The 19,122-nt window shown below is 38.0% G+C and overlaps 1 protein-coding gene across 4 annotated transcripts; it reads right to left on the reverse strand.

Annotated features, from left to right (window-relative positions):
- Positions 1-69: 69 nt before the first annotated feature.
- On the reverse strand, positions 70-18,501 carry asph (aspartate beta-hydroxylase). 4 transcript variants are annotated; one of them, XM_057333550.1, is made up of 10 exons: positions 15,829-16,077; positions 12,415-12,570; positions 11,719-11,763; positions 11,032-11,100; positions 6,663-6,731; positions 4,791-4,853; positions 4,188-4,495; positions 3,596-4,157; positions 2,516-2,560; positions 70-2,217 (listed from the first exon to the last, which is right to left on the reverse strand). In XM_057333550.1, the coding sequence occupies exons 1-10, from the start codon at positions 15,872-15,874 to the stop codon at positions 2,210-2,212; spliced, it is 1,371 nt and encodes a 456-aa protein (XP_057189533.1). In that variant the 5' UTR covers positions 15,875-16,077; the 3' UTR covers positions 70-2,209. The 4 variants fall into 4 exon arrangements, with proteins under 4 accessions (XP_057189533.1, XP_057189532.1, XP_057189531.1 ...); XM_057333549.1 differs by lacking the exon at positions 15,829-16,077 and adding an exon at positions 18,346-18,501 and having other exon boundaries at positions 3,596-4,495; XM_057333548.1 differs by having other exon boundaries at positions 3,596-4,495; positions 15,829-16,082.
- Positions 18,502-19,122: the final 621 nt, after the last annotated feature.

Consider the following 19,122-nt stretch of genomic DNA (forward strand, 5'->3'; position numbering starts at 1 on the left):
GTTCAAGGCAAGAAAATACTTAACAGTAATATTACAGTGATAAGGAATAATGGTTTTAACAAAATGGTAGAACAAAACAACACAGGTCTAGGTGGTTTTATCATTGTCCCAACCTTTATTGCAGCACTCCAAACATTTACAGTTTACAGATGTGTCAAAGTTACCCAAAACTCCCTAAAACCACAATCACCTCAATAACTTAAACCAGTAAGCCTATACAGCAGGATTTCATGTAAACCTCTGAATACAAAGTATTCAGTAAACTTCAGTTTATAAATTATTTATTGCTGGTTGTGAGGTGTCTGTCCACTGAAGTATGGCCTATATCAAGGTTGCTAAATCCAACCTTTTACATATGGCTTTTAGAGGTTAACACTTTTGTAAAATTCAATTCAACTATAAAGCGTCAAATCCTAAAAAAATGAATTCTTAAAAATTCTAAAAAAGAAAAGAAATAAGTTTGTAATAAGCAAAATTAATACCACTTTAAAAATTCACATCGCGTTCAAATGTGTTAAGGGTCCAGAATGCCCTCTACTGTTGTAATAAAAAAAAACCTCAAAAATACATTGCAGCCATAGTAAAACAATTGATTTGCAGCATTTTCTAAAGCCCATCACATAAACTTTATTCTGGCAGGGCCCGTAAAACCACAGTGTACATAAAACAATACCTTGAGGAGAAAAGAATCCACAGTGAAACAAGAGCCAGAGTTTCCTTCAAAGTCATTACTTAACTAATTACTCTGTATTTTAGGTTAGACATACACCGTATTATAATAACCATGGCAATACTGTTGACAATAGTAAATACAAACTAATCTAGCGAAATATATTCTAGTGACAAGACACCCCAGTCACGTTCTTTTCTGTATGCAGACAACAAAACGGTCTCCAGCAGTTGAAAGGAGCAACATAAATGCACATGGAATGCACAGGCTGTGAGGTTAACAAATTAATCTGCATGTAATGACTGATGAAGCACTAGATTTATACCGCTATAAAAATATTAGTATTTTTAAAAGTATTTTATAGAACAGGTTGCTCTATATTTGAAGCACAATTTAAATGGGCATTCTTCATTACATACGGAGCCTTACACCATATGTAATGAAGAATGCCCATTTAAATTGCACAGCAGCTGGAGTGTCTCACCGTGTCTACACCGGACACGACACGACAAAATATATTAGAAACGCATTAGAACCCATTATAATTTAAAAAAAATTCCACACTGGATTCGGCGGGGCGCGACAAACCCATTAAGAACAAGCATGTTGTCATGGCCCGTTTGGTGTAGACATGGTGTCTGTCAGGAACAAGTAGCTTGTAGCTCATCCAAATATAAGTCTATGAACACCCTATGAAGGGAATGTACACTGTCTTGGACTGGTCCATATTAGCTGTATTACAATGTCACAGAGCAGAATCACAATGAAATGAAAACTTTTGCTAGTGAAAGTCTTCTGCTCATTGTGAGATCTTGGCAAAAAACAGAGAGGTACTCAAATCTTAACAGTAAGCAGAAATAAAGACAAATGAGAAAACATTCTACTAATAAGAAAAATGGCTCAAAAGATTGTTTCGCAAAACGGTTAACGTTTGAACTTTCAAACCAACATACAAACATGCACGCCAAAGGCTCCACACACACTTCACATGACAATTATCTACCTGCCAGCATAAACTTGTCCTTGATATGCAACATTGGAAATGCAGACCCAATACATACCGGTAGTACAAAAATTAAAGATGAAATCATAGCGCAAGATCAGTGCAGCTTTGCATAGTACCTTCACATTAAAGCAAAAAGACAGATTTGATGAAGACATGCTGACAAGTTAAATTCTGAATAAAATGTCAATATCTCTGAGCTACAAAGCAACATGATGCTGTTTAAACACAAAGAATAGGGAACGACAATCTGACTATTAGCCGTGATCAAAAATGGCTACTTCACATCTATGTTAGGGGATGGACACAAAACCTTTTGTCATTATTATAAGGATCTGCAAGGGAAAGGAGAAAAATCAAACAACCAAACAGAAACATTAAAAAGTGTATTATACACAAGAGACCACATTATCAATTAACAAATAGGCTTGAGTTAAAAAAAAAAAAACTCCAAGATGAGAATTGGCAGCTGCACAGTTCCAGTGGAATGCCAGGCAGTGCTGGTCCTCTCCTCATCCTCCATACTGCCTCATGCTTTATGTTTCTGTAACACAAAGCGAATGATGTTCAATACATCTAAATGTATCTTGTTAATTGTTTACACAGCAACCTTTAGCTCTGCATGAACATTTCATAAAAGAAAAACCAATATGACAGAATATCAATGGCAAAACATTTGTAGCCTGTAAGCTCTTCAGGTTGTTCTTCTGTCTGAGTAATTTCCTCTGTAAATAGGTTATTCAGTAAAAGTAGTAAGTAAAACCAGCTAAGTGAACAGATTTTCAATACAATAAAGGGATGTCAATCGCTTGTTTAAAAAAATGTCAAATAAAAACACAAACCTGCAATGTCTTCCTCAGTCTGTTCTTCCTCAGAAGTTGCTTCCTCTGTGCCAAAACAAAGCACATTTCACATTAAAGCAAGTCTAAAGATCAAATTCTAGTTTCACCTTAAAGGGCATGGCATAAACATTCTGGTTTGTACTTAAACAGGAGGGACCACACTTTATTTATGCACACTAAACTATACATTTACTGACTTGTTTAACTGGACAGAAACAAACATCATTACCAATTGCTTGGCACACCCTGATTGTTTGAATGATTATGTCTGTATTTGCTGAATTGTAGAAACACTAAAGCAGACTGTTTGCACAGATCAAAATAAACAGAGTAAATAGAACTCTTGTGCACTTCACCATATGACTTGCATTTTCTGTGTTCCTCACCTAGTCTGTTGCAAACATTTTCGACATCTTGCTGTTACGTGTTTGTCTAAACATCATATTTTTTCTTTTCTTTTATGAGCACCATTCTGAATTAAAGTGGTCATATGACACAACTAAACGAATATTATTGTTTGTTTTAGATGTAATGCAATGTGTATACACGATGCAAGGTTCAAAAACGCTGTATTTTCCACATACCGTGCATGTTTGTATCTCCTCTTTGCCCCGCCTCTCTGAAACACGCATATTTTTTACAAAGCTCATCGCTCTGAAAAGCGAGGTGTGCTATGATTGGCCAGTTAACCAGAGCGTAGTGATTGGTCGAATACTGCAAGCGTGTGGCGTAAATGTAACGCCTCTTACCATATTTGAAACATCGGGATCCAAAGCAATTGTGCTGAGAGGTACGCCCACCTTACTTGCGAATACATTTGGGCGGTCTTAGTCAAATCATACCACGAACTGAAGTAGATTTGTGGGGGTGTGGTTACACGAGGCGTTTCAGGCAGGTCTGGGTGAGCATTCGCTTTTAGATAGAATGCATCTTTTGTTCAGACACTTTCATTTTTGCAATTTTACGTGTCTAATACATGCATGGGCAACTTATAACACACCAAAGACACAGAAAAACACGTATTTGCGCCATATGACCCCTTTAACCTTTGAAAACAAACCCAAAACATAATAACTGTACCCTGTTCTTCTACATTCTCCTCCTCAAGCTCTACTTCCTCCACTGTGGATTCTTCTACTTCCTCATCTTCCTGAGGTGTCTCCTCTATTAATTCTTCTTCCGGTACTGTTTCTTCATTAAGGACAGGCTCCTCAGCTGTTTCTTCAGGTGTTTCACTCACTGGTTCTGTATCTTCCACTGGTTCTGCCTCCTCTGCTGGTTCCTCCACTTGTTCAGTTTCCTCTTCTGTTGCTGTCTCGTCCTCGTCCTCAGCTTCTTCTTCTTCTTCTTCTTCTTCTTCTGAAGGCACTTCTACTACTTCCTCTACTGGCTCTTCTACTGGTTCAGCATCATCTGCTGGTTCCTCTGCTGGTTCAAGTTCCTCTGCTGGTTCAGCTTTCTCTGCTGGCTCTTCTGCTGGTTCTGCTTCTTCCACCGCTTCATCCACTGGCTCAGCTTCCTTTACGGCTTCCTCCACTATTTCTTCTACTGGTGCATTTTCTTCTGTCACTTCTTCTACTTCATCTTCTCCTGGTGCAGTCTCCTCCACCACTTCTTCAACTGCTTCCTCCACTGGTGCAGCCTCCTCAACTGCTTCCTCCACTGGTGCAGCCTCCTCCACTGGTGCAGCCTCCGCTGCAATAACTTCCTCAACCACTTCCTCAAGTGGTACAGATTCCTCCACTGGTTCAGGCTCCTCCTCAGTTTCCTCTTCAACAGGAACAGCCTCTGGTTCTTCCTCCACAACTTCAGGTTCTTCCTCTGGGACTTCCTGCTCCTCCGCAGCCTCTGGCTCCTCCTCCGTAGCCTCTGGCTCCTCCTCCGTAGCCTTTGGCTCCTCCTCCGCAGCATCTGGCCCCTCCTCCACAGCCTCTGGCTCCTCCTCCACCGCCTCTGGCTCCTCCTCCACAGCCTCAGGTTCTGCAGAACAAAACAATTTAATTGGGAGTACAAAACTCTTGGTAGGTGCCAAAATATTTAATTAACAAACGATGTATGCAGGGGTCAAGTACTACACACTGTTTTACTCAATTTTACTTTTTTATTATTAAATTGTACAAGAAGTATCAATAATTACTAAAGCCACAACAACTACTCTAGAACTAAAACAAAGGTTTGTGATCAAAACAGAAAAGTAATAAAATTCTTCTTGCATGAACTGTTACAGTAATTTTTAAGGGTCAAATAGTGACAATTACATATTTATAAGTTTTACCTGGTGGCGGCGGAACGGAATTCTCAGCTTTCGTGGCTTGAATCTCTTCCTCCACAATAGACTCTGGAGCGGAGCAGGAAACATAAGCAGTTAAAAACAACAAAAGTTCTTTGAGCATTGAGACTAACCCCACAATGTAACTATGAATCTATAACCGACACAAATTCAAAAACAAATACACTGTTCATAATAGACACTGCTTGACTATTATACTAATCTGTTTAAAGAAAAACAGCATCCATTATTCTGAATCAAGAGCCTTTGTATAGCCTTAGTACAAGCATGTGTACACACACGTTTTACCAGTACTAACTGTACTAACTACAGTATATAACAATGTACTAACTGTATAACTGTGTACTAACTGTATAACAATGTACTAACTGTATAACTGTGTACTAACTGTATAACAATGTACTAACTGTATAACTGTGTACTAACCCCCTGAACCCCTAACCCATATTTAAAACATGTAGTTACTAGTATTTTACACGAATATAATGTATAATGCAACCAAGATCTTAAAGTCCAGGTAAAGAGAATTCTGAGAATTGTTTCTAAACACATTATAGATGTTAGAAATGTATTGCTGAAACAAATTACAAAGACTCAGAAGTATGTAATACTGAATTGTGGAGTTAAACCGTTAGACAGTTTTTCACCAATTCTCTGTTCAGCATTTTTTGGGCGGGGCTAAAACGGGAGATCGATGATGCAATGGAGCGTCCGAGCATGCATGGCCCCTCCCCTATCACTAGAGCACCTGGCATCAGGTGTCTGCTCACGAGCTCAGGGTTGTTAGTGCTCACGCACACGCTCTCAGGCTCTCACTCTGCTTAAACTAAACAAATCTCACGCCAAATAACAAGCAAATGGTAACGCAGACGCGAATGGATGGAGGAGAAAAACGCGAACGGAAAGAGAATCACTGCGCATTGACTGGCAAGAGTTTGAATTCAAATCCTCCCATAAAATGTATTCACATATAGCCTACTGGGCTGGGGACTCAACGTTGGTTGAGCGCCGTGAGTGGGCGGGGCTTCAGCGATAACAGCGGACATGCCCCTAGCGTTTGAGAGCAGAGAGTACTGCTTATTTTTCCAAGATTTTGATAACTTATTTTATTTACTTGGATGTTTTTTACTCCATTCAAATTTGGCTGGGTGGTTAATAATACACTTTTCTGTTGTGTGACAAACTCAGTCACAAAACACATATTTTAATGTCACTTTACAAGATTAGTCATTCACGTCTGTTCCTGCAGGTCAATCTGGTTATTTTTATGTGAGGAATACACAACAATGTTGATGCTGTGTGGTAAGACTGGCTTATCATTGCTATGTCCCTGGTACAAAAGTGCTTATGTTTCCAACACCCAAAAGTGACAATCAGGGTTATTTTTAGAAAGAATGTAAGTGCTACATATGTCTTTATTGACCGTGTTAATGTTTAATGATCTGTAAAGACAAGTCACATCTTACTCGTTTTCTTATTCAAACATACACCCACGGAAAAAAAATAAGAGACCATTTCAGAGACCATTTTTCTGATTTTAAAATGTACTTTTATAGGTATTCTGGTAAATGATCATTTTCGTTTTATTCTGTGAACTACTAACAACATTTCTCCTAAATTTCAAATAAAAATATTGTCTCTATTTGCAGAAAAAAAATTCTTTCACATTGCTGTTGGATGACTTTGTCACTCATGAGGTTTGATTTTGTTAAAATTCAACAAACACTGGACTAGAATGGCCAAAATACATCTATGTCCATTTTAAATAAATTATTGATTGCGAAAACATAAAACCTATGTTCATTGGATAAACACTGTGTGAAGGATATACAGATCCTGTATGTGATTTCACTTTACCTTCTTCCACAGGTTCAGGTTTATCCTCAACTGATTCACCGGTCACAATGCTGGGTTTATCTGTCAGTCCTGAGGGTTTCACATGTGGATGTGCATACATGAGGCATGTGTGGAATACAATCACAGGAAACAAGCATGTGGCCAGATGACTTTTGGTTTACTTTTGTGTCACACGAGAGACTTTAGGTTTACACAAGGGAACTTTTCTATACTTCGTCTTACAGACAAAAAGGTACTCATTTGAGATTTTCAACTGACCAATAGGTGAAGTAAGAGGAAAAGCGATTATTTATAGAACAGTTTATAGATTTAGAGGAAAGACAAGCATTCTTGTGAAAGTAGTACTGTTTTTGAAGCATGATATAAACAGCACATGATGTTCAATATTCTTTTAGTTGTTTTTACATCACAAAGAAAAATATACGAAGCACTGAAAAAAATGTAGAGATTCATAGTTTATTGACAACACAAGAAGCTTCTTGTCCATAAAGTAACACTACGTTTTTGACATCAGAAACATGTTAAGGTTAAAATCATAACTCTATGACTTGAATTTAGAGTAAACTAAGATTCTACCTTCTAATAAAGAAAATATTAAGAGAAATGAAAGGATTTCCACATGATGATCAGTGACTAGCACCTTGTTGGCTTTAACCACTCAAACGCTCCATAAACTTTCACTGCATGCCACTTAGTGATAGTTCACCCAAAAATGAAAATTCTGTCATCATTTTACCTATCATATTGTCATTTCAAACCTGTATGACTTTCTTTCTTCCACAGAACACAAAAGAAGATATTTTGAAGAAAGTTGGTAATTGAACAGCACTGGCCTCAATTCACTTCTATTGTGTGGACACAAAACCAATGCAAGTGAATGAGTGCCAGTTAACAACATTCTTCAAAATATCTTCTTTTGTGTTCTGTGGAAGAAAGTAAGTCAAACAGGTTTGAAATGACAAGAGGGTGAGTAAATGATGACAGAATTATCATTTTTGGCTGAACTATCACTTTAAGAAAATAAGGACGTCCTGCTCGAGAAGGTATCAGGACTGAGATCCAGTTCAGCCAGATATTAACGCAAATTACACAAAATGTAGAACTGTATAAAAACATTTACCAGCTCTTACAATTTCTTTTTAATTGCAACCTTCATGGGTCCTTTGACTTTACCATCTTTTTCAACCTTTTTATTTTCCTCCTCAACAGGCTTGTAGTGAGCCGCCTTCTCCGCATCTGACTTTTCCTCATCCTTTTCCACCCTCTTTGCCTTTTTCGCATCTTCTCTTTCTGCCATTTTCTCCCTCTCTTCTTTCTCTTTTCTAATCCTCTCCATGGCCTTTTCCACGTCTTCCTTCTCTATTCTCTCCGATTCCTCTTTCAGCAGTGCCTCAGCCCTCTCCCAGGCCTTGGCTTCCGACTCCTCCCTTATTCGGCTCAAGGTCCTCTCTTCCTCCTCTTTGGCTAGGATGCTCCTAACCTCTGCCAGTGCCATTTTAGCTATCTTCCTGGCCTCCACTCTCTCATGGATGATGGTGAGCTGTTGCTTTAGAGCTTCCCTTAGCTTCAACCCAACATCTCTGGCGCTGGAAAGCTCTGGGGAGTGATGATGTAATTACTGTAACTAAGTTCTAACACCACTCACACGTCAAGCCACACAACAACGCTTTTAGGGTTGTAAGTAACAGGATTCAGAGCACCCTCATTAGCATGTTGTGATATAGCATACAGGATTATTTATTGTAAAAATCCACAAATCTCGTACTATCTGTAAACTGCTTAGAAAGGGAATACACTTTTAACAAACATATAGTGAGGAACTACATTAGTTTGTAGTTCTTTGTTTGTAAAAGCAGTGTCTAAATACATGCAGGTTTAGAGTATTAACTGCAAATATATAAATTACTATTAAACACTCCTCAGATAAACAGAAAAATAACAATGTAACTTGACATATATTTAATGTCAGCTCCATCATGCAAATCCATCTTAAACTCCAAAATCAACTTTTTAATCCCCGTTAAATTCTCATAACACACTAGAGGCTAGTCTGCCCCATGCACTAAGATCAAGTGTGCAAGATACCTTTTCTTCTGGAAACATCTTTCTTTTCATCTGGTGTGAATGAGACAGAATGTCAAAATAAGTCAACGTTTGCTACCCAAAACAAGTCATAGCTTGCAAGCCCTGCCTTTCCTTTCATTAGTGTCAAAGGAATGTGTGAAAAAGATATTGACAAATTAATCCACCCATGTCTAACCTGAATGCATTTTTGATTTTAAAAAAAATTAATGGTTAAAGGCATTTTTCTTACATAATAATCAAAGAAACCCGTTTCTATCTTAAACAAACCAACTGCAATTACAAGACAGGTAATGTTTGAAAAACCGGATATCAACATGTGAGCACATATAATAAACACAGATAAAAGCCAAAGTGCATTTAAAAAATCTGAATTATAATCGAAATGACCCGAGGGAAGCAAGAAATGTAAAAAAAGGTTGGAAGGCGCAGTCAGTCCAACTACAGATATCTCTCAATCTTAAGACAAGTACAATATTTTTGTAGTAGCTCTCCAACTCCGGCTAAAAAGCTACATAACAATATGTATTCTGAACGTATTTTGCTCTCTAGGCAAATAAACTGTGTGAAGCGATAGTTAGCCAAAAGAACACATCAAGTCCTGAAGCACAGTCATTATCATAAATCATTCCTGAGGTGTGTGTGTAGGAAAAAGTGTGCGAAGAGCAAGTTACATTTACATGATTGAAACTTATGCTCCTCTAGGACTGGTAGTACAGAACCTATATATAAACACTACAGTACATTTGGTAGGCACACCATTACAGGTTCTTTCGACTGGCAGGTAGGAACCAATTGTTGACGTTACAGAACTCTGGGGTTCAGGAGAAGATTCCTGGAGAAGACTGAACTAGTTCTTGCATAGAAGAAACGATTACGTTTTTCATAACTTAGACCACAGTACCTTACTACTTTACGTAGTTTTTGTTAACTGAGGAAAATAATGCCAGTTCATATTTTCTTTGAAGAAGGAACGCAAAGGCAGCTTACATTTGATCAAGGAAAAACAAAAGCGTAACAAACCACCTATACTGAACTACTTATTCTGTGTTTAGCACTACCAAAAAAGACAAAACACTGAATTCCTGAGGAGGAAAATTGCCCCAAAATAAACTATTTACAGCCCACAGACACAAAGAAAATTAAAAGTGGTATGTTGTTTCATGCACAGTGCTAACCTGTAAGAAAAACTTAAATATACAGTACATACTGAATTCATATTTACTATGTTGTTGGTGATAAGAGAACTGAGGCATGCTGCAGATATATGTTAAATTGTCAGAACTTACAGCACTTAGGTCATATGAAAAAGGTCAATATATTTAGCTGTTGTAATAGCACAATCTACATATTTACAAACGTGTAAATGTTCATAATGACATCATCAGAGAGTTCACAGGTTCCCAAAAGAGCCTGTTGGTAATCTTACCAACAAAACATTTCTCAAGTCTTTGCCACAAAACCCAAGACGTCTAGGGAGCAAGTCCACCTCTAATAAAGTGCTTCTGTCGCAATCGCAGTAGAAAACTATTGATTCTGAAGGCCTAAAATAACGCATGTCTTTTGGCCCTGAACCCCTTCAGTCTGTGATGCGCCAGCAACATCCTCCGCTGCTGCCTCGGTTTCTTCATCCTCTAGCGATTCGAAAGGACTCATAACGTCATACAGGAATGTGAAGAAACCTTGAAACCAATCAGTGCCCTCTTCTGCTAACATATCGAGCACTTCCTCAAGAGAGTCTGAGTTTTCTTTGCTGCCATCTTTGGTCAGCCCTACACAGACGGGAAAATAAGGAGAGCGAGGGAAAGAGAAAACAGTGGGAGAGCAGGAAAACAGAGAAAGGGTGGAGGTGGTTTGCAAGGTTAAGTAGATAAAGATCCGATGCTATAAAAAGGGGGTAAAGATGCTTTAAAAGAATCGGAAGACGCCAAGGTACAGAACATGATGAGGAAAAAGAAACATGCGTGAAAAGCATCAATGGAACAGTTTTGGATGAACGTAGGGCTCGGGTGGTTTAAAGGGAGAAAAATAAATATCTTTATTTTCTTACCCAGTAGCAAACAAGTTCTTTTAATATTGTCGATGTGGTCTTATTCACAAACTCATGCAAGATCTTATATCAAAAAAGGGTGTGGGCTGAACAAAATGATGATACAATAGCATGATGAAGTACCATGCACGTGCATTGGTCTGATTTAATTTCAATTTTGCACAGAAGTAAACCAAAGTCAGCCATGCAAAAAAATGTAAATTCTTGCAATAAATTCATTGAAATCAGTGCACTTGCCTAGTAGAACTTTGGCGTCTTCCACATCAAAGTCTCCATCCCCATCGGCATCATAGGATACAAGTTTCCCTAGTAAAGTAATTCAAATCGAATTTAATCTTCTTGTGTCATATACTGTTTCCAAATACACCATTTCCTCCACCAGTCACTATAATGAATATCACATAGTTTGCTTGATTTTAATAGAAAGTCAAACCAGATTGGATCAAATTTGTAAACATTGTATTTCACATTTTCAAGAGAATTTTTGCCATCTGTCCGAACAAAGAGTTTATTTGCCCAAAAACTAGGTATGTTGGCAAGTGACAAGTCTGTACAGTTTCAATAATATTTTAATGTGACAAATTACATAGGTTAATACATGTGTGTTAGGTAAAGAATCTTATACTATATATATTATGATATCTGGGTAGTTGACAAATAAACCATACATGTGTCCAATGGTGTGACAGCAAACTGTTAATAATATATTATTAATATATACAGTATATTTATCATATAAAATAGCATAATAAAGATTTGCCTTTTTTTTCCTAAATTCATACCATAGGGCACATGCAGTTTATTTGTCAACTACCCATTTTCATTATAAAAAAGGATACCAAAAACACCAATTGAGAATGATAAGTTCTATCAATGAAATGAGGTTTATGAAGGTGAACTCAGATAATGCTTTAGATTTCATACCTTGTAATACCTCTGAAAGATTATAGCGCAAGTCCTTTGCTTTGGCTGCATGCAAAATTAAGTCCAGTTATTAAAAGAATTACATTAAAGTATAAGTATATTAATGAATGTATACAAAAAAGTCTGCAAAAGCAGAGATGCACTAATGTATGAACAACAATATTTTACAAGCTGTTTTTGATCAAACCATCTGCATATCAACTATAGAGTGAAAAAGGTCAATATAACAAAAATAATTAATACTTTAGTGGGACAAAAAAATATGTTTAATATATAAAGCAACAGCACTAGAATTACCTGTATATGAGTTACAAGAAAAATTCAAATACGAGTTAATGTTGTTATCAAAAAATATTTGATGCAAAAATTCTCTCTCAAGATAGTCATGTTTACTTATTTTTATTTTTTCAAACCTTACTCTGTGCCTCCTGTTAGATGATTACTGGATCCAATCCATGTTCAATGAAAATAATTTGATACTGCAGAAGTAAACTAGCTAGCATACCTTACTGCTTCTTGGCTTATTTAAAACATGATCAATAGAGTGGTCTATTTTAATGACAGAATGTTAAATAATTGAGCAAGTGACAAATGTCAGCATCGGAATCAGTTGTTTGTTAAAAAAAGGCATTAAAAACCTTATCAGTGCATCCCTATGCAAAAGAGATCTCAAAGCGAAATCTATAGATGACTTACCTATTACACCTTGATAGTCAACAAGGTCAAAATACACCACAGCTACTGAGGTCCAGACGCCCAGGAGAGCAAGCACCAGGAACCAGGTGAAGAAGGAGGTTCCTCCTGCACCCTCTGCCTTCTTGCCATTCTTATTGGCCTGCTGCGGCTTGGCCTCTGTATGACGATAAAGAAGGAGGTTACACACATTTCAAAAATAAAATCAGCATAAAAGCAAACACAGATTAACTGTCACATTTGTGTCATCGTGTACTCACCCTCTTGTAATTTCAAATCTGTACTTTTATCTTCCACAGAACACAAAAGAAGATATTTTGAAGAAAGTTAACTGAACAGTGACGGCACCCATTCACTTGCACTGGTTTTGTGTCCAAGTTAATGGGTGCAGTTAGTTACCAACTTTCTTCAAAATATCTTCTTTTGTGTTCTGTTGAAGAAAGAGTCACACAGGTTTGAAATGACAAGATGGTGAATAAATGATGCGAGAATTCTCATTTTTGGGTGAACTATCCCTTTACCAGTTCAGTGTACCAAAATATTGTACACGTATCAATAAGCAATACATGCACATAATAAACCCATGCCTTTAAAGTGGGATTATTATTTTATTAATGTGTGCATAAGAACATTCCACCATATTTTATGGAAATTGCTGTTTATATCTGCATAAAGCTAAAAGTCTAGACCAACCAATTGTTTCCATTTTTAAAAAGCATGATCCATGCGACATCTGCTTTAGTTAAACGAAAGATTCCTATGAATAATTTTAGGGCTGCACGACAATTTATCGCGATACCACAAAATCCTATTGTAATCGAGCTGGCTGCGATATGCAATGTGTCGATATTTTTTTTAATGTGTAGCTTGTCCGTGAAGCACGTCTCTGGGATCAGTAGGAAATGCTGCTCGATCTAAAAGCAGTGCGAGTTTGAGTCGCTTATAATGTGCATTAGGGCTGTGCGATTTGGGGAAAATATCTAATTGCGATTTTTTTGACAGACATTGCAATTGCGATTTGATTTGCGATTTTAACTTTTCTAATTCAAGCTTCAGCTCAATATTGTTGTGTGGAGCACAGTATGGGTATAATTACCCTGCTGAAAGAAAACAACAACAAAAAACATTACAGAAATTCTAATTGTTTCCATTAAAACCATTACAAAATTCATTTTTGTAGTGTGTTTTGGGCATTATTCAAATCGGGCTTACTGTTGTTCAATTGGTTCCCAGCTTCAAGATTACATCACACCAATAGAATCCAAATACCAGTGTACATTATAGTTTCCATTAAAACAAATACAACTCCCATTGTAACCTATGAACTATTTTAATAATTCACTAATACAATAGAAAATGTTATGGATTTAAGGGTTACATAGGCTGATTTATTACTTTTTAAGTATGTGGGATTTTTTAAAACAAGTAGAAAATGTGCTGAATGTTTAATGTCATCCAAGTGAAAAAACAGTTAGATAGAATTTGCATTTGTTTGAAACGCGGAGCTAGGCGTGAGTTGACACAGGGTGCGCGCGTGCGTCAAGGAAACAGGCTGTGTGTGCGCATCAAGTTTAAACGGCTCGTCCGCGAGACGCGCAACGCGGGGAAGAGTCGCGCGAGTATGAAACAGGCTGTGTGTGTGCATCAAGTTTAAACGGCTCGTCCGCGAGACGAGTGAGTATGAAACGGGCTATGTGTGCGCGTCAAGTTTAAACGGCTCGTCCGCAAGAAGCGCAACGCAGGGAAGAGAGCGAGTATAACACAGGCTGTGTGTGCGGTCTTCTGAATTGGACGGTTCTTTAGTATTTATTTGCCTAATATGATCGATCTGACTCTGCAGATGCCATAATAACACACTCTCTCTCTCTCCCGCTTTGTTTTTTTTTTTTTTGATTAGGCATAACGGAGGTGCGCTCACTCTGTTGGTTAGCAAGAATGCCACTCAAAGCGGGCTTGGAACAGACGCGTTTCCTATATTTCACATCGTTTCCACATCGCAGCCTCTTGCGATTAGCAAATCGCAACGTCTCACATCGCGATTGCGATTCGATTTCGATTAATCGTTCAGCCCTAATGTGCATTTGAAAAAGCAACACGCGTCAAACATGATCATTATAAATATACTTTATTATCATTAAAGGAGTCATATTGCACGGCTAAAACGAATATTATTGTTTGTTTTAGATGTAACGCAATGTGTATACACCATTTAAAGTTTAAAAAACGTTGTATTTTCCACATACCGTGCATGTTTGTATCTCCTCTTTGCCCCGCCTCTATGAAACACGCTGATTTTTTACAAAGCTCATCGCTCTGAAAAGCGAGGTGTGCTATGATTGGCCAGTTCACCAGTGCGTAGTGATTGGTCAAATACTGCAAGCATTTCACGGAAATGTAACGCCTCTTACCATATTCGGAACATCAGGTTCCAAAGCAATTGTACTGACAGGCGATACAATGAGATTTAAAATTATGCCCACCTTAACTACGTGTAGATTTGGGCGGTCTTAGACAAATCATGTTACGAAGTTACATAGATTCGCCGGGGTGTGGTTACACGAGGTGTTTCAGGCAAGTCTGGTTGAGCATTCGCTTTTAGATAGAATGCATCTTTTGTTCCCAAACTTTTATTTGTGCAATTTTACGTGTCTAATACATGCATGGGCAACTTATAACACACCAAAAACACAGAAAAACACATACTGCTTGAGTAACAGTGATAAAAAGATGTCCAAAGGCATTTCCCAGATTCTAGAAAGTGTTATGGTCTTCTTCTGCAGTGCGTATTTGGAGTTTCCGCACGAGAGCGCCCTCTGGCTTTCGGATGCAGCAGCATTTTCCCGTACTTCACTCAAAAGCTCTGCATAAATCACGTGATATTTAGCGTCGGTTTATCGTGACAGCCCTACATCAAATCACATCTATAATAATCGGAAGGTGACAAAGCAGCAAGGCTAAAAGAGTACAGTTATTCTGAGGCTGCTGACGCTCCCCTTGGAACCCTGGTATAAATACATCTGCATTTAGAGCTCTGGTGGGAAGAATGAACAGGTGTTTTGTCCGCTACGTTCTCTAGGTCAAACCACACAAGCAACTCATGCACGCACAGCACGAAACTGATGCAAACTATACAGTTAGTTACAGCTATACAAACAGTATTGCAAACACCCTCAAGACAAGAAAAATATTTTGTCAAACTGATTTCAAAAGACGACTCATCCAGCAGTAATACGTATAATCAAGTTTCCAATGTTCCTATACACACCATGCAAATTAAACATAAAATTAAATTGATTAATAAACTTAACATTTAAAATGACACGATTCATTTTTACTAAGGCTTTATCTCATACCCCCAAGCTTAATGAAATGTCATCTTTCATCCTGAAGGTTATATCAGTGCAAACACATACAAACCTGTTTCTTCATTCACCACCTTGACCTCTGCCTGTGGCTCCCCCATTCCATAAAACGAAGTGGGGAATAAGAGAGCGTCTTTTAACCCGGTCCTCCTACCCCAAACCTCTCTACAACTGCTGCTCTCCTGCTTTTGTTCCTGGTGAATTGTGCCGGAACTTAATATGGAACTAGACCAGCAAATGGATTATTTTTAGAACGGTCCGCATGAAAGCCAGAAAATCTCAAGCACTCATATGAAAGGGTAGGGGTAGCTCTCACTCCATCCTGCTATAAGCCACAAAACAGAAAAGGCTGATTGGTCACCAAATTACCATCTAAGAAATGAACAAGCCACAATTGTAATGCTTAACTGCATTTATATGTTCTTGTTATGTGTAAACTAAACTCCTCAACAAACTTTTAGTGACTCCCTGCCAAAGTGCTATTCATTCCCCATACAAGGACAGGACTCACTAATGTCTTGTTGTAACAACAAACATGAAACCAGTGGCTTCAGATTGGATTTGTCAAAAGCAGCTTTACAAAATTGTGAAAACCTGATTTGACATTAAACAAACATTATCAGAGAATAAAAAAACTACATAATACCAAATCAGTACAGTTTAAACTACATCACTGTTATCAGACTTCATCAACAAGACACACCCCTTAGTCACACGTGCCTAACTTGTCTCTAAATCCACAGGTTATCAGATGGCTTCCATTGTGTCCCGATCAACTTCTTCCCCTCCCTCGTTTATTTAATTGATCTGCTGTGAAATACTGTGTATCAAAAATCTTTTGTAGCTCATGAATTGCCTTTGTATAAGTTGCTATGACAATGCCTTTGTAAGTACATAATGCTTTATTTTATGGGCCATGTTTGCTTTGAAATGCTCTTCTTCAGACATACCTACACACGCCTCAATGCATCCCATTCCAAGCAAGCAGTTTCAATCTGGGGGTCAGGCAATGGCACTTTACCCATTATGTGATCTTATCAGCAATTAACCCTGCCTGGAATCCTGTATGACCAGTCCAGCACACATTCTCACCGAATGCATTATCACAGTGAATTTGTGGTTTAAAAGTCAATAGTGTACAATGGGCATAGGACAAACGTATTCAATACAAGCATTTCACAAGTTTTCTTAATCCCAAGCAGATCACGAAGTCTAATTTACAAACATTTATAGGTACACCATAATGTAAATGTTATATATCTATTTTTCATAAGAACATCTGGTTGTTGGCTGGTGATGAACGTATGGACTTGAATAAACAAAACAATCTTCACATGACCATTGTGAACATTGATTCATGTTTGTGACGCACATTCAACTTTATTTACCAACAATAACCATTTACACACAAACACACATACTAGTATAAATGCACCAGATTAAAAACATGCAGAGTTATTTAAAGCACACCACCCATGACGGACTCATTTCTTTACCATTTCTATGGCATCCTGCCAGATATTCTGTGCATCTGAAAAAGCCCTAAAAAGAGTCATTTCAACATTGAATAAAAGAGGTGGAGGCTTACACTACTTTTTAGAACAACTGGATTTACAATGAATTGAACTCTTGCAGAACCTTCAGTAGACAGAGGCGCGGCTATTGTATTAGCGTTAGGTACAGGAAACCAGTTAATGGCTTTGATCGAGAAAATTGGAATGACTCGCAGAACCGAAATTAGCCGAAAGAATGGAGTTAAAAGGAGAAGAAATCTTTGCAGATGGTCTCTCTTCACGTAACATAGCAAGCAGGCATTTAATCTAAATTGTATCACAAAGTCACACGGTACATGGTTAAAATCAGAAATGCGTGCCTTCTCGGCCTTTATTACATAAAGCTTTATCCACGTTAGTTTTCAAATACATTATGATCACTCTTACATAACAACAGTTACGAAATTCAACTAGAGCGTTAACTCCTACAAACAAAGGAAAAGGAAAGTGGTCTTTTAAATCCCTGGCGGAATACGGGACCCCAGAGACCACGTGTAACCCCTCCCACACTCAACCAATATTGACACGTGAGCATTTAGAAGATCTCGCTGAGCAACCCTGACTCCAGCATGAGCAAACATTAGAAATATAGGTCAAGAACGTGTTGCCGTTTGAATTAACAAAAACAAATGGGTACACCAGGCCGTAGAGAGTAAAGGAATGCAGTCTAATGTTCAAGTAAACAGACTGTGACGCTGCTGATTGAAGCAAATGTGGTGGCGTAACTTATACGTAAACGCACGTAAACTAGTTATAATGTAGCGCAACTGTTAGTTTATAAAGTACGATTTTAGTCTACATTCCACACTGGGGGTACATTTCGACCACGCGCACGTAATGTATTTTAATATTGGCTGTTTGTGGTTTATAACCCCAACCCAAATGCAACTTGAGCAATTTAAATGAACGTTACATCAGCAAAATCATTACTGGCAACCGCCGCCCGATTAACTTTAAGGCCTTCTGCAAAAGGCTAGTGAGGTAACGCGTATCTTCGGAAAAAATGTCAATTTACGAACCTTTTTTGATATGTCCTTTTGCATTTTTCTTCGGAGCCATTGCAATTGTTGGTTCGTTGATTTTATTGTGCTGAAGAAATTGAATGGTCTTAAATTCTAGTCTCAGTTCTGATGCTGATGAGTCCCTGCAAAATCAAATCCCTATGCCTTCATACGCTGAAGTCCATAGCAACCCTTCCCCTTTTGAGTGACTAAGCATTCGACCAGTGATATCCATACTAAGGCAATGTAGGCGGAGAAAATTAAAATGTTATCCAATCGTCGAGCAGATGCCAGTGACTTTATTCAATCGTGTGGATACCTGCGAGGCAGGACCGCCCTTTACATCCCCCGTTTTTGCCAACTCTGGAACGTGGCAAGATGGAAGATTGCACTTATCGCGAGATAAATCCATGTCTGTTTTTCTATAAAAATTTAAAGGTAAAATGAGTTTTTTTATGGTCGAAATAGTGTGTTATGGACGACCGATACAATGTTTACAAAAGTTCAAATTTGCAACATTACTCCCTCAGGTTAAAGAAGTATTCGTCTCAAATGTATTTATTAAAGTGGCTTGTATTCAGAAGTATTAGAGGGCATTTTATTCCACCCGCCCGTTCAACTTTGACGTTAATAACGTTTCATCTGTTGTGGAGATGAATTGAAGTTTCAAGTTAGGCATGTGTTCTAACTTCTTAGCACAAAATGTTCTCCTGACTCAGATCTATATGTTGCGCCCCGCCCCCCTTCCGCTTTTGTCCACCTCATCCTAAAGTTCACGAAGTACTGAAACTATCA

The sequence above is a fragment of the Triplophysa rosa genome, linkage group LG5 (assembly GCF_024868665.1).
Source record: "Triplophysa rosa linkage group LG5, Trosa_1v2, whole genome shotgun sequence".
NCBI lineage: Eukaryota > Metazoa > Chordata > Actinopteri > Cypriniformes > Nemacheilidae > Triplophysa > Triplophysa rosa.